This window comes from Microtus pennsylvanicus, chromosome 5 (assembly GCF_037038515.1).
Source record: "Microtus pennsylvanicus isolate mMicPen1 chromosome 5, mMicPen1.hap1, whole genome shotgun sequence".
NCBI lineage: Eukaryota > Metazoa > Chordata > Mammalia > Rodentia > Cricetidae > Microtus > Microtus pennsylvanicus.
This window is the reverse complement of record NC_134583.1, coordinates 55,560,051-55,585,378: the sequence shown is the minus strand read 5'-3', so window position 1 is coordinate 55,585,378 and position 25,328 is coordinate 55,560,051. Positions and strand designations below refer to the sequence as shown.

Genomic DNA, 25,328 nt, shown 5'->3' with positions numbered 1-25,328 from the left:
TTCAATAATTTTAATTTTGGGGGGATGTTTTGATTTAGTTTACTAAGCAAGAATTATTAAATAATTTAAGAGGTGGGCGGTCCTTGGGCTTCCCACAGGTCAGGGAACCCTTATTGCTCTTAGAGCAGATGAGGGAGGGTGACTTGATCGGGGGAGGGGGTGGGAAATGGGAGGCGGTTGCGGGGAGGAGGCAGAAATCCTTAATAAATAAATAAATTAAAAAAATAAAAAAAAAGAATTATTTTCAAATGAGTTTCTAGTAACATTTTTAGTAAAAGTAAAATGTGCTTTTTTCAAGACAGAATTTAAAACTAAATTATTCTAATAAAAAATGTAAGTAACAATATTTAGAGACTTGTTTCTCATAGCACATGCCTGTACATGTATGAACTTAAACACACATGTATACTGTTTTCTGTAAGAAAGGAAGCAACAGAATAAATAAATTTGCATAGGATATAAAATATATTTTAGAGAAATATACACACAGAATGTATATAAATGCAAATTCAATATATTATCAGTTAAAGTTTTATTACTCAGTAATATATGGTGGGCCAATTTACAAATGTGGGTGTGGTAGTAAAAGTGACAGAAAGGAACTCAATACTCAACATTTTAATAAATAAAGTGTAGTGATTCATTAAATATGATACCTGCAGGATCAAAAACCCCAATACTCAATAGATCTTTAACTGCAGCCTTGTAGACAAATCAAATACCTTAGGTAGGCAGGAAACTCCAGCATCACACTCTATAGGAACTACTATGGAAACTGACAGTTAACGATGCATCAAGTTGAATGACTCCAAAATATTGTACAGTCTTCAAGAGTAATGAGAAATCAATTTGCCATTTTGGTATAATTTGGTTTCAATAATTTTTCACAACTAGGGCACATAGCCACACTCTAATGAGGTTATGTAAACATTATAAATGTGGTCTGTTTTCTTAGTAAGGTATTTATATGCATTTGTATGGAATTATTTATTGAACTATTTATAGAGTTTTTATGTAAAAATTAAGCATGTATTCCCATCATTTACTTCATCTAAGAATCCAGTTTTCTGTGGAGCTCTAATATTATTACATAGTGATGAGTCATCTCTGTCGTGTTTTCTTGGAGCAGAAAGAAATTTAAAAAAAAATCAGTTTTTCTATAACCAGACACCCAAGGCTACAATACACCTAAGACACATATCTAAAGATAACCAATTATTTAGGCAATGTCTTTGATGGGACTGGTTTCATTTGGCCCAAGATTATCTCCTTTCTCTTAGCTTTAATTAAAATGGTGCTCATTTTATAAAAGGTAACATCAATATTAGGAAAATGTTTTTTTTCCTGGCAAATCTATGCCATGTTTATAATAACTAAATATTTAAAATTACTTATCCTGAGCAAAAATAAAAATAAGAACAGTTTTGACTAAAGAATGAAGTTCCTTCATTGTTAAACACCTTTAAAATTCAACCATGGAACAAAATCAGTAAGACTAGAATTCAGACTTCTGATGTCCACAGCAAACCTGAATACTTTAGGCAGAAGTAAAACACACAGTAGATTATACACAACAATAAAAAGCATCAGAAATTGATGCACCTGGATTTTGTTAAGTATAACAAAGGTCCTCAGTCCTTCATGGATGAAGCTGGGAGAACCATATTGAACAGTGTACTGCCATGAGCAGAAATCACTCAGAAAGGCCACAATAAATTCCTTTTTGTATTAGGCAGAGGTTTGTTTTCTCGACCCCAAAACAAAGACATAAAAGATATATTTGGAAATACAAGATGAATCCTGTTTTCATAAAAAGCGTTATGGCCACTTCGAAAGCTGAAGTCTCTTGAATTTCCCATTTTAGCCTTCCTTCGCCATGAAAAATAAAGAGCTGACTGCCCAGCAAAGCAGCATCATGACAAACTGTTTACACCCAGTGAAGGCTTGGAGGAAAGGCTCTGCAACACGTCAGCTGCAGCCAACTCTAGTTTGTGATGAAAGTGCTTAGGAGTGAGAACTTCAAGGGCAGTAAGGATTCTCTCACAGTATTAAGGCCTGTCCACATGGGAGCGGTCAGTTAAGAACCAGCGCAGTGAGCATTAGGCACAGGACCCCAGGCTTCTTCAGCACAAGCTTTCTTCTATTCAAACATTTGTTCTTCCTCTTCATCTGCTTCTTCAATAACCTGAATCTCATCTGCTTGAGGTAAGGAGGTACTCTCCACCTGCAGTTTGTTCCCCTCAGCTTTACGCCTTTCTTCTTCTTCTATGATTTCCTTCCATATCTTGTGGTTTTCAGTGAGGTGGTGCATTAGCTGACAAAATATCCGCCGCCTGCCTTTCCTTCTCTGTGGTTCTGTGAAATTGAAAACAGCATTTATATCAAAGCAAATAAAATTCAATCGCTCATTCAATAAATGCCTAAGAGTCCACTCTAGTCTAAGTAGTTATGAAAGCTCTAAGACTATAAATGTGAACAGTAAGAAAAAAATTATCCACACTATGGAGCTCACGTCCTAACAGAACAACACAAACAAAGCTCTGAGTGATAGTGGTTGCTCTGTATAGAAACTAACAGATGACATCCAGAGAATATTGGGTCGGAGGGAAGTATAGTGCTGAAATCAAAGATGAAAATCCTAACAATCCAAAGTTAAAATTCAAGTTCGTAATGTTTTAATGCAGTAAACTAAAAGTAATTACTAGTATTCCGGTGAATATTATTTATTCTGAAAAAACAGTCAACTAACCTCAAGTTGGCGTAAGGTTATTCTCTGCTATACTATCCCTAAACACAAGACATTTATTCTAAAGTGGGGAGAGCACTGCTGAAGAGCACTGGTTGGAGGACAGCATCTACAGACAAGTACCTCCAATAGGTAAAAACACAACTCTCATTGTGTTATACTTCTGATTCTTAGTATACTAGGAAAAAAGTATCCAGTAGATGTAATTTAAATCTTACTTTAAAATAAACATGAAGTGACATTTCATTAAGTTTCAAAGACAATTTTTAATAATTTTCCACTAATTGTCTTTTTCAGAAAAATATGTTGCTATATGACTCATTCTTAATATCAAAATCTTGGTTCTTCTCTCAGAGCCAGGAGCTTATTCTTTGCTCCCCACTGTTTTGATTCGTTGAAGTGGTGCTCCCCAGCTGTTCAGATGCTCCAAGAGAATGAGATGAGGAGTCTAACTGCTAGGACGCACTTCAGAGATGATCAGATGAGCAGCTGCTGGAGGATAGCATCTTGAGAAATGCTGCTTTCATTAATTAAGAGTCCCCGTTGTGCTATAGAAGTAGCACATGGCAGTTATCCAAAGCATGACTATTGAATTTGAACACTCTAACAGAAGTTAACATATCTGTACCTAAGATGCAGAAATCTAAATCCAAATTAAAGAACATTTGTAGTTAATAGCATTAAAGAAAATATAGTTTCCTTTCATTCTTACTGGGATTTAGATTGTCTTCTGTTTCTTCATCATCTGAATCTAATTCTTCACCATCATCATCATCGCTTTCTGTATCATCATCCTCTTCTGCTTGTATCCACTGACCAGGCAGCAAGCCAGCAGCATCATAGGAGTTGCACAGGGGGCCCACAATGTGAGTGATAAAAGATTCTTGGAGTTTTGCTAGTTGAGGAGAAGAACGATCCATAAAGGGACTAATAGGTAGACCAAGAGTTGCTTCTTCATCTCCCTGAGCATTTCAAAAAGAAAATTACATTTAACCAAAATACAACAATTAAAGTTTACTGTTAAAATTATCTTGGGTTTTTCTTTTTGATGCTTTGAGACAGGGTCTCTCTACATATCTCTGGCTGTCTGGGACCTCACTCTGTAGATCAGGCTGGCCTTGAACTCACAGAGATCTGCCTGCCTCTACCTCCCAAATGCTGGGATTAAAGGTGTGCACTACCACACCCAGAATCTTGAGGTTTTAAAAACACAGTCTACATCAAAATAATCTTTACACAAAACACTAATGACTGTGATTATTGTTAGGATGGAGTATGGCTTGATGGGCAAATGTTTAACAGGGGTTTCTGAGACCTGCAACAACTACCAGCACAGGAAAAAAACGTTATTTTGTCTTTTCTCCATTTGAGAAATTTTAAACAAAACTGTATTCTGATATTCTGTTTATAGACACTAGAATAACTGATATTCAGTTAACATGGAAGATATATATATTTTAAAATAAATACTAACAATTTTACTATCAACCTGCAACATTCTATATCAACAATTAATAGTTTATAGCTAATATATTAAAAGCTAAATTATTTGATTTGGAGTGACTATATTTACTTAATTTATGACTATATTTACTTATATTACTATATGTAATATATATGCAATATATCATATCACATGATATATAATATGTAACACATTACATATTAACTTATGACTATATAATATTATATAACATTAAGTACTATATGTAATATAATATATTTTATATAACATATTAATATGACTGTATTTACTTACATTACTATATTTATGGCTATATTTACTTAATGACTATATTTACTTAATTTAAGATTATAATGTAATGTGCATATTTCTACTCCCAGTCTCAATAACAGGTTACACAATATGGTATTATATAACTCTAAGTGTAGGTAAAAGACATTGTACCTTTTATAATACAGCATGGGGTCAGTATGCATGATCAGACAGACTCAGTTTAATTACTCCTACTTTCTTACACACAGAAGCTCTAACTGTATAAATATCTCCAATATTCATGGCTATCAGGGTTGAGGACTCCAAAGAAATAGAGGTATAAGTGGGTGGTATTTGATATTTTCAAGATAATGAAACATGAAGCTTGCAGGAAAATCAGCTTTCACCTACATTATGGGGAACAACCCACCCGCAAACAGCACAGATTCTGCAAATGGGTAAAAATCTTTTAAAGTCAAGATTTTAAAAAGATATAAAAAAATAGCACGTTTATAATTCAAATCTTTGAAAACAACTCAGTATCTACTTTGAACTCACTTCTATCCTTTATTTTCTGTCAGGTTTTGTCCCATGGATGCTTCCAATGCAAAGACAGTCTTTCTATAACAGACTTGAAAGTGTCTTTAGATAGTTAAATATGTTCTGAAAAGACTATAAAATAACTTAAAAAACTACTTCATTTGGTCCTTCCCCAATCCCCACCAGAAGCCATCAACTGTGAAGAGTTAAGCTATATTTCAGCATCTTTATCAGTTTTTAAGAACTCTCTTCAATAGAGTCCTGTCTGGACTGTTTCTTTTGGGGCAGGGTTGTTACAGAAGCCTTCAGTGCCTTTCATTCTCAGTTTTCTGGACACTGGGAGTTTGACCATGCTCCTATGAGTAGATAGGCAACACAAATTGGACTTGGTGAGGTTTTTTTGTTTGTTTTGTTTGCGGAGTGGCATAAGGTGGGAGGGTAACTTGGGAGGAATGAGAAGTGAGTATAATCAGAATGTATTGTACAAAATTCCCAAATAATTAATAAAAATATTATTTTGAGGGGGAAAATTACTTCACTTGGAAATCAACTGTTTTAAGTTATAGATTCTCAGTTCGAAAATGACCTTGGAAACTGTAGTCTATCCTTATCTATTCGGCCAAGAGTACAATCTTGTTCCAGGCAAGTAATAAGCTATATATTTTTGTTTGCTACTATAATGTTAGCAGTGAAGGATAGAAAAATGGCTCAGTTGTTAAAAGCACCTCTTTCAGAGGACCTGAGTTCAAGTGTCAGCATCCACATGGCAGCTCACAACTATCTGTAACTCCAATTCCACTGGATCTGAAGCCCTTTTCTGGCCTCTACAGGCACCAGGCACACAAATGATACACAGACATACATGCAGGCAAAATATCCATACACATAAAATAAAATAAAAAAATATTATCAGCAAAGGTAGAGTTGAGAAACCACAAAGAGCCAGGGTACACTCAACATTTAATTCTTTCTGGACAACTCGTACACTTCCTGTAGCAACTGAAGCCCCCAAAGGTGCTTTCTTCATATGGCAGATCTTCAAAATCCCACCAATCTCATGTTTCATCTTACCTGTTCATAAAATTCATTCACGATGCCTTCTGTCCATCTCAAATGTAGATCCCGAGCTTTTGCTGGGCCATTTATATCTGCGAGTTTGATGCACACCTGGCAGACTAAGAGGCGATCATTTTCACTGGTCCATTCTATACCATTACTATTTACATCATTGGCCTATTTTGGACAAAAGAGAATTTTTTCGGGTTCTGAGTCACAAGGAGTTTCCCATGTTTGTTTGTTCTTACCAATTATCATAAAATTGTTTCCTGGCCAAAGAACAGGAAGAAATTTCAGGAAATGCTTCCTTAAAATCAGAATCTGCTGTAACATGGGCCTACTTGGTAAAATGTCCCACTGAAATAGTATTAAGATTTGGTTTCAAAGACAGTATAACTTTTTATAAAAAGATCAGCTTTGGTTTCATTATTTATAATTATCACAGAGAATAATGTATGTATGTGTATTAAATATATGTACACATGAATCTATAAATCATAAGAATTGTAACTATTTCTACCTTAAAGAAAGGCCACTTAAAAGAGCTAAGGAAAAATCAGTTCTAGCTTTGCCATGCAGATACAGCTCAAAAACACGAGTCTTAGAAACTTAACTCTAGCTGGTCAGCAGTGGCACACACCTTTAATCTCAGCACTTGGGAGACAGAGGCAGGCGGATCTCAGTGAGTTTGAGGCCAACCTGGACTACAGAGTGAGTTCCAGGACAGCCAGGAATGTTACATAGAGTAACCCTGTCTCAAAAATCAAAAGAAATAAAAGAAAGAAAAAGAAATATTCCATGGTCTAAAGCTTAACTCACAAGGATATTAATTCAGCATTTTTACCTATTCAAATCCATTTCTTCCTCTATAAAGAAGTGATGGAGATGGTAATCTTGTCAAATACTGCCACAAGGATGAATAAACAGAGAGCCTGGCTGATAATAAAGGCTAAGTAAATATTAATTAACATTGTTTAGGTAGCTGAAATTATCCTTATTAGATAGGCAAATTTAGTATGCTTTTGATTTCCTCTTGGAAATAAAAATTGAGGAATCAGCAGTTTCCTGCTAGAGAACAATAGAGGGGCAGGGTATAATTCTTTCAAGAAAGTAAAGCAATGGTCCTCAACTTTTTCTGCTTCACGGGACTCACTGCCACTATCACTGTTGTCAGAGCAGTTTAGTGATTCCAGTTGGCACAGGGAGTATGAATTCTCTGAGGGGGGTGCTGTGAGCTGATCTTCCTCAATCCACAGCACAGTGACTACACACACATGGCAGTTTGGGAATGAGGCAATCCTTACCAAACAGAAGAAAAAAGAAACTTCCCTTCAGCCAGGTCAGCAGTAGAAAATTCCTAATACAAAGGAGGCTTCTTAGAAATACAACTTTAATTTCATAAAATGTCTCACTTGGCACTGAGTAAACTCAACTTCTGTTATAAAAACTTTGGATATAATTAGTTGGTTTGTTATTTTTTTTAAAAAACTACAATAAAATTCATCTATTTGTCAAAAGAAAGCATAGCAAACACAGTATTTTAAGACATAGTGCTATAATAATAAAAACTCTTTATATCTGTTATTTATTCTTCATGTGTAATGTAATTCCAACTTAATATCAAAAACAACCTTTCATCTATAACACTAACAACAACAATTTCCCTTTTCAAAATCAGGCACTACTTTACATAACAAACCTTGGCATTGAATTCAGCAAGGAAATCAAAATGTTTCTTGAGATCTGTGGCAAGGATTGCTTCGATGACTAAAAAACGAAAACGTTTGAATTCCACATGATCAAGGTTAAGCAAAAAATTGTATTCTGGGCGAGAAAGATACAGATTCCAAGCTGATGCAGCATGATGATTTTCTAGAACAGATCTGTCATTGTATAAAACTGCCTAAAAAGAATAAAAATAAAAATGAGACAAGCACCTTACACATAGGAACTTTAATAACTCAATGTCAAAAACAGGTCAGAAGAGTGAGTACCTACCACAAACGAAGTGTGTTACCAGGATGTTAATATCTACGATGAAAGGTTCTAATGGTTTTACAAATAAGTAGAATGAAGTGCAATGAGGCTAGGGACACCTTTCCTTCTGATGTCAGATCTAAACTAAAAGACTGTTCTCAAATACTCTGCAATATCATGCTTCCTCCTAAGTGATGGAAAGGTGCTTTTGAAGTAAACATTCAATTTGTAAAGCTTTTGATAATAAATCCATTGGGATATGAAACAGGGTTAGGGTACAACTCTATTCTGTAGCCAACACAGAGTTAACTAAAGGGGAAGAAGTGGTCCAGGATAAGCCAGCGACCCCTGTATCTGAGGGTGTAATCTGCATTCCCTTCCTGACACAGTTTCTAAGTAGTGAGAAATAAGCATAAAATAGGTAAGACTACAAATATCCTGGTTTCAACAGTATGAGCTTGCTTTCCCCTACCCTCACACCAGTGGAAAAAATACTAAGGGACATTCATAACCAGTAGAATATCAAATTTGTAAAGGTTCTACCATCTCTAAAAACTAAAACATTTTTAAAACTACTAAAGCAGTAATTATTATTATTATTTTTTTAAAAGCCCATGTCAAGTTATGTTAAAGGTCAGGCATTAAGAAACAGAACCCCCAAGGTCCCAATGAGGAGCAGAAGGAGGGGGAACATGAGCAAAGAAGTCGGGACCACGAGGGGTGCACCCACCCACTGAGACAGTGGAGCTGATCTATTGGGAGCTCACCAAGGCCAGCTGGATTGTGACTGAAAAAGCATGGGATAAAACCGGACTCTCTGAACATGGCGAACAATGAGGGCTGATGACAAGCCAAAGACAATGGCACGGGGTTTTGATCCTACTTCATGTTCTGGCTTTGTGGGAGCCTAGCCAGTTTGGATGTTCACCTTCCTAGATATGGACGGAGGGGGTAGGACCTAGGACTTACCACAGGGCAGGGAACCCTGACTGCTCTTTGGATTGGAGAGGGAGGGGGAGAGGAGTGAGGGGCGGGGGAGAAGGGTGGGAGGAGGGGGAGAAGGTTGGGAGGAGGGGGAGGGAAATGGGAGGCTGGGAGGAGGCGGAAACTTGTTTTTTTTTCCTTTTCTCAATTAAAAAAAATTTAGAAAAAAAAAGAGTAATAAAGATTTATCTTATTTAAAAAAAAAAAAAGAAAGAAACAGAAACAAAACTCTGTTTGTGTTTTTCTGGTCCTTACTGCCTAATCGGAAAGGAAGACACAAAAACAGAGGGAACAGTACCATGTGAGACATACGTGAGCATGAGTCCTATACCTGATATCTAAACATCAATGCCTAGATGTAAGCATACCTGCATGCTCATGTGATCATGTTACACAATGGAATGATCTAAGCTGTTATGACCCACATAAAAGCCTCCCATCAATCTTCAGAGACTTCTAAGCATCATAAATCCCCCTAAAAAGATTTTACTCCAAAGACTCCATAAGGGGACAACTTAACAGTGTTGAAAAATTCATGCTTAATTTAATGAAAATTGATAAGCTATCAAAATAGTTCCATCATATCAGAAAGAAGTAATGAAAGTCCCAGGTAATTAAAACACACACTATTCATGGATCAGTAAGATGGCTCAGCAGGTACAGTGTTAATTACACAAGCCTCATGATCTAATTCAATCCCTGGAGCACACAGTTGGAAATCCCCTGAAATTTGTCCTCTATCCCCCATATGCACACCCCTCCCCCCCCACATACACACAGTAACATTTTAACACACTGTTCAAGTATTTTCTGAAGCTAGTTAGCTGGCTTTAAAATCTCTCAGAGTCAAGGCAGTAAAATAAAAGTAAGTTTCCAGTTCCTTTACTATGCAAACTGTTCTTGGAAATTACTAAAGGGAAATAAAATGGAAGCAAAAACCAGAATCAGGAACAGAATCTATATATAATCTCCATACTAGAAACTTCAAATACATGGGGACACTAAGAACAGGCTGAGGAAAGACCACGTCACCTGTTGCTATGAGAATGAATTGTGCTGTAAAGAGCCAAGTCTCTGAGGAGAAACTCTGGGGATGTGACTGGGGTCTGTTTCCTAGCTAAGTGCCACCTACTATACTTCTGTATTGAGAACTGTTTAGTCTGAGTACTGAGACCTATATTAATAACTCAATCCATCCAGGCAGCTTCCTCCTACCTGGAGGTAAATTCAAGACTTAGGTCACTGAGCATGCCCTTGGAAAGGACTGCTGTACGCCAGTCTCCTGTCTTTTCACATGCTGTTTGCACTGACACAAGAGTTTTGCTTCACTACAGATTCCTCACCACAGGTCCAAAAGCAGTGTGACCACTGACCTTGTAAACTGCAAATATGTATCCCTGGGTAGGTAATTTCTCCCAAATAACACTTAAAAAGCAAACAAATATCAATAATCACATTTAAAGTTATCCGAATCTGACTATAGAAAACATGAGCCATGAATTAAGTCTCAATAGAGAAATAAATTATATGCTTCTCCTAACCCATCTCTCTATATCTATCTGTCTGTCTGTCTATCTATATGTGTGTGTTACACACACACATCTACACCACTCAACTTTATATTAAAATAATTTATCCCCTACATTTAAAACCATTGGTCTGCTTGCTTGAAGAAGATAGGTAAAAAGATAAACAGAAAATGGCTACAAATGATGAAAGGCAAGAACTAAAGTTAAAACAGAATGCTAACATGAAGACAGAAAATTCGTCAGAAACAGTAACAAGTTCCTATGTAAGGCATATGGTTAGAAACACATACAACATTGCAGCAATCTCCTACACCAACATCTCAAATCACATTAAATTCTTCGAAAGGCTGTATGTTTAGTTCCAAGACCTCATGTTTAAAGTTATTGCAGTACATTGTTCATATTGGGAGTTTATACTACTTGATTTAAACTGTGACATGATCCAAACAGAATTTGATACTTTATCAGCTATATTTCTTCCATACAAAATATTACACCAAAATGAATTAGTATAGATCTTTTTTTAATCACATTTGTATGTGCATATCTGTGTATGTGGGTTTGGGGACACATGTGCATGCCATGGCACATGTGTGGAGGTCTGAGGCCAGGTTGTGGCACTTGTTTCTCTTTTTCTATCAGATGGGTAGGCACCTCAGAAATCAAACTCAGGTTGTCACGGTTGGTGGGAGGTGCCTTTATCTGGTAAGGCATCTCGCCAGCCCAAGGAAAAATTCTCAGTACACTAATAAATTTATAGATAAAAGACTGAAGCTCACAGTCTTAGGAGAAAGATGGGAAGAAGATAACCCTGAATGATATCCTTGGCCATTTTAACTTTAGCTATACTATGGACCAAGTGAGAAGGAAAAAGAGCCAGCCAGAGTGATTTGATAAAAAACAAAAATATTTCTATTAAGATTTTGAGTTAATGAAACTTGGAGTTATTTTATAAACTATTTTTTATAGCTGAAAAAACCGATTTTTCCAAATTCCTTTAGCATTCATCATCATGTGTTTTCATGAATTAATTACAATGAAGAGTCTAATGGTAACGTGACTCACAGGAAGGATTGACTACAGAGAGATCTGCAATGGGAAATACAAATTCTCAGAATTATTCTATTTATTTATTTATTTATTTATTATGTATACAATATTCTGTCTACGTGTATGTCTCCAGGCCAGAAGAGGGCACCAGACCTCATTACAGATGATTGTGAGCCACCATGTGGTTGCTGGGAATTGAACTCAGGACCTTTGGAAGAGCAGGCAATGCTTTTAACCTCTGAGCCATCTCTCCAGCCCCCCAGAATTATTCTTAAGCTTCTAAAACTTTCTTTCCCACCTGAGGTGCATTTGTCGCCACTAGAAACGCATTTGTTCTTCCTGGGTGATCATAATCGTGCATGGCAGCTGCCACATACAAAGCCATCAGTTCTAAAGCAGGAATGTTTGAAGACAAGCAGCCATAACTCTCATCTGGAATAGAGCAACTCTTCGAAGAAATGTAAGCAATCTGTCTTGAACCAAGTCTACCATCGGAATCTGTATGACAAGAAGCAGCAAACCAGCATTAGGGTGTAACTTCCTGACAATTATGCTAAGAATGGAATTCCCCAAATCAGTACTAATTTGTTGAATTTAAATAGATGCGGATGACTTAAAGAACCTACTTTTCTCATTGTTTATCTTGCAGGCCATTAGAGAACTCTGGTGCCAGGATGATGCTTTCTTGCTCAGGCTAATTAATTTGTAGAAACCCTAAATTTTCTAAACATTTATTTTTAAGGGCTAAATATAGTAGTCATACAGAATCCTAGCACCAAGAAGGGGAAGTAGACACAAGGTCCTACCCCTAACCAAGAAGACCAAGCAACTGATACCTTCTGGAAAAAGGAAAATCATTTTTCTCCAGTGGTGTGTCAATGGCTGTATATCAATCACACTTGAGGGCAGGCCCCATGCCCAAAGGTAGCTAACTAACACAAAACAGATTCAACATTTTGTTTTGTGTGTGTGTTGTTTTGCTATTTTTTGTCTAATTTTCTTTTTTTAAGTTCTTTATTTTATTTTTGTTGATGTTTTCCCAATTTTTTTGAGAGGAGGTGAGGAGGCCGTAGGAGGAATTAAGAGGAGGGGAAAGAATATGATCAAAATATACTGAATGAAAAAATTAACAAAAATTTTAAATATAAATAATAGATATAGAAAAAGATCTAACAGGACAAAGCCTGAAAATAAAATTTGATTATAAAAACAATATGACATGTAGAAATTTAATATATCACTACACTAAGCTCCTCAACACAGACACTGCTTTTCAACTCTCATCCTCAAAAATTATTCCATTATGCTGCCTTAATTACAATTTCTTTCCCTTCGTTTCCCTCCTACGGAGTTCTTTACAATGGACCAGAACAAAATGCCTGAACATGAAATGGCCTGAGACACTGAGAGCTGCTCAGGGAGCAGAAACAGCACATTCTCCCTCAGAGTGCTTCCAGTTCAGCACCTCACCTGCTGCTCCTTTTGTTTATTAGCCAAGCCTACATGTTCAGGCTATCATTTCTGCAAAAGCATTTGAATAATTACAAAATATAAAAGACACAGTAGAGAGCACATAAAACCAAAGATAAAAGTTATGAGACCTCCTTGGTTGTCTTCGTCAGAAATAATGCCTTGTCAAAGTCTAAATGACTTCTTAATCATAATTTGAGTCAATTATCACAATATTTTTAACATGACTTTAATACATTAATGATAATTTTAAAGTATTTATTATTTTCATACTGTTTATGTTTTAACTATATACTGAGTTTTAAAAAACTGTATTCTAACACTTCTAAAAACAATTGTAAAAACAAAATGAAAATATGGACATGATTTATGTAGTAAGCAAACTGCTACTAAAAAGACTCTAATTATTAATATCAAGTCAATATCTTGAACATTTTCTTGTATTATATCCATCATAGGTTCCCTCTTAAGTTTTAAAAATCAAATGGCAAAATATATCCCTATTAAACTAAAAAATTAGTTAAGAATTCTAATGCCTTTACATGTCAGCACTTGGGCGTTCAGGGACCATCTTTGGTATATAGATACTGTGTTAATATGAAAAATAAACAACAAAAATGTAAAAAGCAAAATGAAATAAAAATTCAGTAATTGCCTAGAGCCCATACATACACCTTACTCCTACTATCTTTGTTGTTGTATTCCTAAGCCTACTGAATGATAACTGGGATAGGTGGGGGGGGCAGGCATGACAGACGACACACATGACTGATAATGATCACAGGAAGACAGCACTTCATCCAATTAATTACTGAAAACCGCCACAGTAAATACCGTTAGGTAATTTTTTTGTCAAGTTTCTCCAAAAATTAGGTTGTGTGAGTGTGTGTGTGTTATGCACGTGCATGTGTGCATGCATGCGTGTCTAGGTGTATGTATGTAAATAGAGAAGTGGTGGTTTGAAAGAAAATGGTCGCCAAAAGGGGGTGGTATTATTAGGAGGTATGGCCTTGTTGAAGGAAGTGTGTCACAATGGGGGCGGGTTTTGAGGTCTCTTTTTCTCCAGCTTCCCTCAGTGTGACAAGTCAGTTGATTTTCTGTTGCCTGCAAGATGTAGCACTCTCAGCTCCAGCACAATGTCTGCCTGCACACAACCATGTTCCCCATTATGATGATAATGGACTGAACCTCTGAAACTATAAGCAAGCCACCCCAATTAAATGTTTTCTTCACAACAGTTGCAGTGGTCATGGTGTCTCTTCACAGTAATAGTAAACTCTAAGACACCACAAAGCTAATATCCATCATTCAGTGCCCACTGAGTTCTATACACAAACCCCTAGAACTCCTTCTGGACAAATTTCTAATCTTTTTCTTTCTAAATCTGTTAGCCACTGACTAAAAATGAGTACAGATCCTTTCCTTTAAACGTCTCTTTTTCTAGACCAAGTGTACAAGACTTCTTGCTTAACACACTTCTCATTGGTAAATTTTAACTTTTCCCATTATCCAGTCAACAGACTCCCTTGTCTGAGCCTATAAACCTCTACTCATCTACTTTCAGAAGGCACAGACTAAGATCCACCAGTAAGCCTGGTCTTTTGGTCCTCCTTCAGTTAGCTGGTACCAGAAACTTTCCTAGGAAGTCATAAGTATGGATAAAGGAAGCCGATCATCAGTGGGCACTAAGTACAATATGTTGTAACTTAGATCCCATGATCAGTTTTCAAAATGCACCAAAATACAATAATAATCTAGGAACTATTACCAAAAGGAGAACAGCTATCTGAGGAAGATAGCTTGATTTTCAGTGGTCTACAGAGGCTCCAGAAAGGATAGCTATTTGTAAAAAATACCATAAGCATTGATGGATTGGTCTGAAATGCAACTTATACAAGTGGAAAACTTTTCATATGGTTTTCATACTCTGGGTAGCACATAAAATCCACAGCTTTAAAGTATTGTGTCATGTGTGTGAGGTGTGTGTGTGTGCGTGTGCGTGTGTGTGTGTGTGTGTAAAGATTTAGTATTCAGATGTACTTAAATTTGCCATCAGAACTCAAAAGATCCCTATAGGTAAGATTTTCAAATTCATCAGCTATCCATCATTTTGCTGCAAAAATCTCAACAGGCGCTTAGAGCCCCTAACTCCCTAGAACCCTTGAAGCTGGACTATGAGCCATCCAACAGGAGTGTTGCAAATAAACCTGGGTTCGCTGGAAGAACTGCAAGTGCTCTTAACTTCTGAGCTATCGCTCCAGCACCCACTCATTACTTATTATTAGTCAATAGGAGCTACTCAGCATTATCTCACCATTGTAACAGATAGGAATAAAATAGACTACAGAATGTGCAAATTTTGTATCCATACAAACTCTACTCTGGTACATGTAGCTTACTAGAGTATTTCACTCTTTTATAAGTTCAAATAAGAGATGAAGGCACTTTTTAATACATGGAGCTTATTTAAAGAATGATATTTATGATGAAAGGCAGTATTAAGTTTTTGGGACTTAAATTGCAATGTTTGTGAATATTTTTAAGTATCACTTAAATGCTTCCTTTGGTTTAGTATTACTGTGTATTTTAAGCATATATAGTAGACCTGAAACAAAAATTATCAAAATATCCAATGGTTATTATTAATAATAACATTAAAATAATAATGGTTATATTGGTAGAATGGGAAAAAAGAACATGTTGCATATAGTAGTTCTGGATCATAATCTAGTTCTTAAGATGGTAACAGGTTAAAATTTTTGTCATGTAAAACACTGTAACTTATACAAACTTTAGAGATTAAAGACTACTACATAAGACAGCTTGATTTATTTTTTCTAATTAAGTAATTAAAGATTTGTAGGAATAAGTACCTGCTTCGGTTTCTGCTTCATGATTATCGTTGCTCTGTTGTAAGCCAGGAATTGGTCGTGTTGTCAGATACCAAACAGCATGTAGGACATCTGTGGCATGTATACGATTATGATCTGAAATTACCAAAATACTTTATTATAGAATCATACTGATTAGGTTTGGCATAAGATGTTTGAAAAGTGAGAAAAATTCTAGTTATACTATATTCCAATGAGTAAGACATATTAAAGGAATTTCCCATAATTATATTTTGTTTTATTTTTAAGATATCTCAGTATATTAAAAACTTTTTTTAAAAAAAATGAGTGTTTTCAGATAAAATACAAAGACACATTAAAAGTCCAAAGAACAGAAAGAGAAGGCAAAAATTATTGAGATTTCTATTTCGTGGCTTTTATAACATATGGTATCTGGATTATGGAGACACGATATAGAAAAGTTTTAGGAACAGGAGAGATGGCCCAGTGGGTAAGAGCACTTCATGTAATCATGAAGATCTGAGTTCAGATCCCTGGCCCCAAGTGACAAGGTGGGCATAACTGTATGTGAACTATAATCCCAGTACTTTGGTGAGGGTGGGGCGGCTAAGAAGAGAGGATTGTGAGAGTTTGCCTGGTCTCCAGTAAGAGACCCTGTCTGAAAGACAGTGACACAGAGGATACCCAAAGTCATCCTCTAGTCTCTTTGTGTGCACACAGACATGTTCACACACACAGAGAAAAATAGTTTTGCTCACTGAACAGTTATATAGTCTGCATACCTATTTTTTTTTTGCCAAAAACTGAGAAATAATCATCTCTTAGGTTTCCTATAAAGATTAAATGAAAATTAAAGATTGAGTACCTCACTTTAAACTATTAAGCAGTATTATTAGTTATGCTAATTTAGGAAAAATTTACTAATCTGTTCATATGAAGAGAACTATAAAAAGGTCTAATACATAAAGATATACACATTTCCTAACATGTAATTCCAATCATATTCAGTATAAAATTAAGTCATTCCATAAGTCAGAACACAGTTTAAAATAAAAAATTATGGGTAATATTCTTAAATGAACAATTTTCTGAAATTGTTGTTTTAACGTTCCTTAATACTTAAAAATATAAGACTCAAAAAACTGATATACATGATTGGGCTAAAGAAATGGTTCCATTCGTAAAATATTTCCTTTGCAACCACAAAGACCTGAGTTTGATCCCAAGAACTCAGATTAAAAAAAAAAAAAGGCCAAGCTCTGTGGTACATACTTGCTAACACGGTGCTGGAGTAGGCAGAGACAGAAAGATCCTTGGGACTCACTGGCCAGTGAGCATGGGCTACTTGATGAGCTCCAGAGAAAAGTAGACCTCAGTTAGTCTGTCCTACACATGCATGTGCACACCCACAACACAAGTGCACATCCACACACATACATCCACACAAAATGATATTATGCATACTATACAATATTTAAGTGAAGAAAACTGGATATAAATGAGTATCAATATTATAATCCACTTTATGTATAATAAATTTATATGAAGGAAGGTTTAGAGTACATATATTACAATCAACAAGTCAGTTAACACCAGGTAATAAGACATAATATTCTTTTAAAATATCTATTTAAAAATTTCTCAAATGTGTATTTCAAAAATTACTTACAGGCTTATCTGAAGAGAAAGACAAGAAGTTATGAACTCAACCAGGTAATCGCCAATACTCACAGGGAATGTCTCGGTAGCCATTTTCTAATGCACGAAAATAGTTCATAAATTCTTGAGTGGGAATTTTAAAGGTTTCCAATAAACCAGTGTCTTGAAATAAAGTATACATAACCTAAATGTAAAATAAAATGAAACTCACTTTAAAAATCTGAATGTCTCTCTGTAGTTTGGTTTGTGATATAGTTAGGAATATAACCATGCATACATTTTATTTTTCTTGTGGTATTGGGATTGAACCCTGAGGCTTCCACATTCTAGGCAAGAACTCTATTCACTGAGTGATGAACATAGTCCATATTGGTTTTCAGAGTAGAGTCTCACTAAGTTGTCTAGGCTGGCCTTGAACTTGAGATTTTCCTGATTCTGCCTCTCAAGTAACTGCAATTACATACTGTGGCACCAGGTCCATCATATTTTTTTTATTTATACTTGTTTGGGCAGGAGGGTGTCAAATATGTGATGTAATGGTTCCTGTGGAGGACAGAAGAGGTTGTGGGATCCCCTGGAGCTAACTTTACAGGTAGTTATGAGCCATTTGACAAGGGAACTGGGATCCAAACTCAGGTCCTCTGGAAGAGCAGAAAGCATTCTTAATCACAAGCCATCTCTCCAAATCTCTCAGTGCATATTTCTAAGTTAGTTCATTGTGAACTTCTCAAAATTTATTTTTACCAAACAATAAAAAGGAAGAAAAAGCAAAGAAATTTTATCACATGCATCATGTCCCAACTAAAAATATTTTGCTGACTTCTCTTTAGTTTTTTATTCCAAATTTACTGAAAGACATTGTAAATTCTACTTATTTCTCAAGTGTTAAAAAAGGCAAAAAAAAATATTTATCAAAATTTTGGCCCTAAAAAATTCAATGGAAAGATCTCATATTTGTCACATGGTATCCTTTTAAGTTTTGAATTTCACAGATAGGATATTAAAGGAATTACATTGGGAAGGCCAAGCGATACAAAGACTGATTAGATGAACTCTGACTCTTGTTTCTTTTATGAGATTAACTATTTATTCAGCCAAGGTCTGAAGATGGAGGGCAGATAAAAAATGAAGTTTGCATTTCAGTAGTTAGTTAGAACTAAATCATCTTTCAGGTCCTTTCAAACCTCAAGAATAAGAAAAAGTAAATCTTTATTACTATGCTAGCCTAAATTAAATCTATTAGTATAGTCAAATCAATGATTTTCATACATAAATTTTTATATACTTATAATAATATATAATACATATGTATATGTGTATACTTAGCTGCATGTTTTGAGGACTACCTGAAAGATAAATTTAATGACCTTTAAATTTCATTTAAATTTCTGAATCTGTACTTAAACTAGTATCAAGATTTAGATTTTGCTTTTATAAACATATGAAAAAAATTACAATAATAGAGATATGAAAACAAACCTGACTGAGAATCCTTCCTGATTTTTCTCCCATCTTTTCTACAAGCTCAAAAATCTGAAAATTCCAGCTGCTCATCTTCTCTATTAACAAGTCATAATCTTCTACTAACATCGGGTCCAGTAATACTTCCTGGTCAATCTAAACACAGGAGAAAAAACAACTTTATCTTTTACAGATATTTGGTTTTTAGTGAGCGTAAATTATCTATTTTATTCAAACAAATATATCTAAAATATTATCATTTCAATATATCAGTCAATATAAAAGCTTTTTTTTTTCTTTTCGAGACAGGGTTCTCTGTAGCTTTGGAGCCTGTCCTGGAACTAGCTCTTGTAGACCAGGCTGGCCTCGCACTTTTTAAAGGACTATTATTGTATGTTATGTATGTGAGCACACATATTTCTAACATCTAAGAGAGAATGCTTAGAACTGAATATTAACAGTTAGCCCTCTTTTCTGTAGTGTTTTTTTCAAATATTCTTTTATCTTGCCTTCTATTTTGTCTATTTGTTAAAAGCGATCTTGAGAAAACTTTAAGCGCGTCTTCTTAGCAACAGAAGGCTGATGATACTTTAGATAAGTAAGCATTTTATTTCCAAATGACTATGTAAATCTAAAATCCATTATTTTCATTTTAGAAATTATATGTAGCAAAGTATAATGGAAAAAACTTTGTCTCACTACAGTACTTCTTACTAGGATAGTATCCCAAGTACATGAACAGGATTTTGTCCCACAAATTTACACACTGAACTTAGGAAAATGGTACCACTAGATGTAACTGTTCTATTTTGTGTATTTTGTGTGTGTGCATTCACATGTGTAGCATGCTGTGTGTCTGTAGAAGTCAGGGGATAATTTTTCAGAGTCAGAGTTCTCTCCTTCCATCATGTGGATCCAGGGATCAAACTCAGATCATCAGGCTTGTCAGCAAGTACCTTTGCCAACTGAGCCACAAGCTTATGAAAATAATTATTCTTTGTTTTTTAATGACTACACATATGGTCTCTGTATTTAAACACAATTAAGCAATAACCAAATGAAATATATCTACTAAATATTCACACAAAAGTGAATCTTTGTTGTTCCTAGATGATAGACTTAGAACTATGTTTTATGACCCAAGCATTATTTCAGTAATTGTGACTTCTCAGTGAAAAAAATTAAAATGCCATTACATTGATAATTATGTTCTGTGTAAAAATAATGAAGCCAGTACTAACTCATATCATATTTCACCTTAACATAATGATATTGAAAGCTTATCCTTTACATTTGGTTGCTGTGCCTCTTCCATTAGGTGACTATCACCTTCCAACGATAATTCCCTGCAGTCTTTCTTCGCTGTTTCTTCTTTAGTTTCCACAATGTTGAATGGTTCTTTTGTGAAAACAGTGTTATCTTCTTCACCTTTCAAAAAGCATACATAGCAATAAATAGAAACAAAATGTGTCTTAAATATGCTGCTTTATTACAAAAACTGGTCACTGATTTAAAACTATTCTGACAGAGTAAAGCACAATGCCACTCAGTTTAAAACATTTATTCATATCATCAAGCTCTAGATTGCTGACTCTGTGTAGGGTCTTGTGCTCAGAGAGCACAAGCACTTCACATCTGGGACTCAGTTCACATATCTATTCATGGGTGATAGAAAGGGCCAGATAGCTTCATAAAAGTGAGAAACAGAAAAGGCCAGTCCCTATCAACAGATACCTCTTGCCAATTTGGTATAAACAATCCTCATATGAGATTCAGATACAAAAATTCAAAAATCTTAACTATATGTCAATGCAATTAAGCAACATGTAAAACTTCTAGTTATTTCTCTTCTTTTTTGATTAATAATAATATTATTTTTCTCAAGTTCCGTGGAAAAGCAGAGTAACTCCAGTAGATAACCAGTATTTATATACTGTTAATGGGTAATTTTCCTGTGGTAAACTCACATACTAGTAAGTAACAAGAATAAATGCAATTATATACAATGCGAGTGAATTCTTAAACATAAAATGATCAATGAAGAAAGGCAGGAGGAAAGTCCATACCCTGTTATTCTCCTTATGAGATGCTCTTTTTAAAAGTCTCAAAACTGGTATTTGGGCCAGAGAGATGGCAATGCCAGTCAAGGGGACTGTGACACAGCCTGGCAATCTGAGTTCAATCCTGGAACCCAGATGAAGGTGGAAAGAGAGAACTGACTCCACAAAGCAGTCTGATCCCCACATGCACACCATGATATGAAGGTCTCCCTACCCCCAACCTGTCATTATTCACAAACACACAATAAATTCTTTAAAAAAAATTAATGATATGCATGAGTGGTACACATGAGCACTGAAAGACAGGGAAATCGTTACCTTAGGGGGTACAGCTTCAAGGGTGCATAAAGGGAAATTTTAAGATAACATTTAGTTTCTAAATCTGGGTACACATTACACAATGTATAAAAATTCATCGAGCTTTAAACTCCCGATCTGTGTGTTCTTCAATACACAGGACTGTAAATCTTTTGTTCTATTTATTTACTAAGATGGCATCTCACTAAACTACCCAGTCTCACCTCAGTTAGCAATTCCTCACCTCATCCACACTATAGGCCTGGTTGTTTTAAAAGTGAAACTAGATTTTCTGTTTGTTTGTGTGTTGGGTGTGTATGTCTCACGTAGCACCAGCTGGCCTAAAATTGTTAATATGTAGCTCTAGCTGGGCCTTGAACTCACAGCAAGCCTCATGTTTCACTCTTCCAAGTGCTAGAGTTATAGGCATAAGCCAGGATGCTGGCTTTTCAGAGTTCTGAAGTGCCCTCATTGAGCCCGGCTAACAGAAAGGCTGGTCACTAAGCTGAGGCCAAGATGGGCAATTTAGAGAGATACTATATCTCATAGAGGGGGGAAAAAGTTTAAAAAATACTCATGAAGTTAAACTTTAGAAGGAGTTTTAAAGCCTGATGTTTATACTTAAACTTAATGTCAAGTTCCCTATAAATGTTGATAGTAACTAACCCGATGTCAGATGTTAAACATAGTAAGCGATTTAAAAACTAGTGAATTCTGTGCCTAACATACTGAATAGCAAACTCATTAATTTAGGATCGGAAAATACTATTGTTTGTAAAATACTACTTTTCCAAATAAAACACATTTATTTTAAAAGTAAAATTTAGAATTCATTAGTGTCTCTTTATCTGAAGCCTCATTTTCCAACTTCAGTCACCCATGGTCAATCATGGCTCAAAATGCTACATGGAAAAGTCTATACAAGTCATGCAACTCAAACTGTGTACATGTCTGAAGAAGGTGCTGATACCTTACTGTCCTCTTCCAGCCTGCCTAGGACCAGAACCACTTCTTCATCCAGTGTATCCAGGCTATATGGCTCCCACTGTTTGACACCTAGTACCCACCTCAGTTATCAAGTCAACTACAGAATACCTGCAGTGCTGGCAAGAGTATAGTAAAGGGGTCTATAATATTCTTGGTAAATGAGGGCAGTAGCTACAATGATACTCCACAAGTTGGATTCAAACTGTTGCTTTTTAAATGCAAAACCCTACTGCTGAAATACTCATCTTGGAACTGAGCTGGAAACTTCTTCCCTGCTGGACAGAAGGTGTGATGTAGGCTGCTGGAGGAGAAAAGTTATCAGGGGTCTAACCCAGCTGTGAACTCCATAAACTACAATAACAACCCACCAGGCAAGATGCACTGCTGGAATAGTGTTATGACTTATGGTGAACAAATAATCATTTCTGATCGCATTTAAAACCCCCTCCATGAGAGGGCTGTCTAGTGCTGTAAATCTGATCAATATTCCATGAAATCATGATTTTTTTCATGTAAATGTATGGAAGTAGGAAAAAAATCATACTGAGTGAGGTACCCTAGACCTAGAAAGACAAAAATAGAATATATTCACTTCTATGTTGATATTAGTTGTATGTCAGTGATAACGAAGCTATAATCTACAGATCCATAGAGGTTAGGTATAGAATAAGGGTCTAAGGGATGCAGATAGATCTCACTAGGAAAGGGACATAGTTATAGATGGATACGGGGAGAAACAGGAGAAGCACATTGGGAACAGGAAGAGAGAAGTGGGTGGATGATGTAGATGAGGGAGGGAGGAAGAAAACACTTAAAATTAAGGGCCATTTGAGGGGTAGTATGGAAACCAAATACAGTAGAAGCTTCCTAAAATATATACATATTTGAAGGTGATCTAAATAAAATTGCCAAATAATGGGGGAAACAAAAAGCCCTAACTGGTCATCTCCTGATATCAAATGAAGCTTCCAGTACCAGGATTAGGTTACATCTCATTGAGTGGTTGGCCAAAGGAGTCTCATGGGAACCTCCAAACAACCCAGGCCAAGACTATATGGGTTTGCTCTCCATAAACGTAAAGCAAGGCCTTGGTGCTGATGACAACACCTATACAACTCATTGTCATTGAACATGAATTGAATGCCATTGCATTCATAGGCCCTTTACTTCTATGCCTACAATTTCTGGTACAGGCAGGTACTCTGCATGCTACCAGAAGAGAAATGTAAACACAACCCAGCCACAAACTACTGGATGGACAATAGTGTCCTCCTGCAAGATATTCTATGGCAATGGGTCACAAGGCTTGTAGAAATAACCAACCAATATCTAATTTGACTTAAGGCCCACTCCATCAGATGGAACCCATACCCAACGTGCTTGGGTAACCAAGAACCAGAAACTAGATAGCCTAAGAACTTAGGATAAAACCAACTAGTACTGGTTCTATTTTTTTAATGTAGCAATAAAATGACTCCTAATGACATTCTGATATATACAAAGACAAGTGCCTTGCTCAACCATCACCATAGAAGCTTCCCCTGCAACAGACTGGAATAAATACAAAGACCTACAGTCAGACATTATTCAGAAAGGAAGAGACCTTGGAAAGCTCATCCCAAAATGGACACCTCCATCTAATCACTCCCCTCAGGCCTTGGGGAATCCCATGTAAAAGAAAGCAGAAAGAGGGGAAGGACTACACAAGAAAACAAAGCCCTCTAAAATCAACATGATCAAAGTTCATATGAACTCACAGACTAAGGCATCATGGATAGGATGTGCATGTGTCTGCACTGGCCTTCTGGGGCCTCTGCATATATATTATGACTTCCAGTTTAGAATTGTTATAGAATTCTTAAGTGTGCTAAGGAATGGGTCTCTGATTCTTATATCTTATCTTGGGCTCTTTTTCTATTTGTTTGTCTTGTCCAAATCCAAATGTTAGTTTTTGTCTTATCATATATTATGTTACATTTGTTATTTTATTATCTCTTATCATATATTATGTTTCATTTGTTATGTTATTATCTCGAAGCCTATTCGTTCTCTAATAAGAGACAGAAAAGGAGTGGATCTGGACGGGAAGGGAGGGGAGGGAAGGAGGAACAGGAAAGAGTAGAGGAAGGGAAAACTGTAATCAGAGTACATTATTTGATATTTAGAAAGTATATTTTTAATAAATGAAAAAAATAATTTTTAAAAATTCCAAAGTACTCGGATATAAAATTAAAGTCCTCTAATTTCAGAGAACATTTATAATTAGAATTTATACCATGAAATATTTAGTCACTGGAAGTTCAAGTTAGAAGAAATGTTTTCAGTTGAGTTTCTAGAGCATAAACCACCCTATGCTCTGGTGGGAAACAGAAATGACTATATAGGTGGAATGTGAAATTCATGAACATCTGGAAGCCTGATTATCATCTTAAACAAGAAATAAAAAATATTCAGCACAGTAATACTGCTATCCTGGCCAACTCTTACTGCACTCACATTGAAAGTACACATGTGAGAATCTGCCCACTGAGACTCATCATTCCAGAGAACTAGGAGAAGTAGTTTTTAAAAAGTGTGTGTGTATAGGTGTGTGTATCATATATATCATATATACTTTATATACATATGTATATGTGTGTATTGTGTATATATATCCTAAAAAGCTGTATAAGTGGAATAATATGCAATTAAAATCTACCATGTCAGTGGGAGACACCAGAGCAGAATGCCTTACGTTGGGTGGCTTATAAACAACAGTCTCTTACAGGGCGAGGCCAAGAAGTAGGGCCGAGTCCCAATGCAGTGGAGGGAGTTCTGAGAAAGTTCTCTCAGGTGTTAGAATGGCAGTTTCTCACACAGTAGAAAAGAAAGCCACCAAGTTCTAGTGAGCCCCTTTTAAGAGAAATAATCTTACTTCTGAGAGCTCCACCTTCATAATCTGAT

General features: G+C 35.8%; 1 protein-coding gene across 1 annotated transcript in view; it reads right to left on the bottom strand.

Moving 5' to 3' along the window:
- Positions 1–508: 508 nt before the first annotated feature.
- Positions 509–25,328, bottom strand: part of Pde3b (phosphodiesterase 3B) — a 133,516-nt gene continuing 108,696 nt past the window's right edge. Inside the window, exons 8-16 of the mRNA XM_075971953.1 lie at positions 20,333–20,469; positions 19,060–19,197; positions 17,653–17,764; positions 15,943–16,056; positions 11,898–12,097; positions 7,759–7,962; positions 6,075–6,236; positions 3,459–3,708; positions 509–2,355 (exon numbers count right to left, since the gene is read on the bottom strand). Coding sequence (XP_075828068.1) covers positions 2,141–2,355; positions 3,459–3,708; positions 6,075–6,236; positions 7,759–7,962; positions 11,898–12,097; positions 15,943–16,056; positions 17,653–17,764; positions 19,060–19,197; positions 20,333–20,469 — 1,532 coding nt within the window. The 3' untranslated portion in view covers positions 509–2,140. The remainder of the gene's footprint in view (positions 2,356–3,458; positions 3,709–6,074; positions 6,237–7,758; positions 7,963–11,897; positions 12,098–15,942; positions 16,057–17,652; positions 17,765–19,059; positions 19,198–20,332; positions 20,470–25,328) is intronic.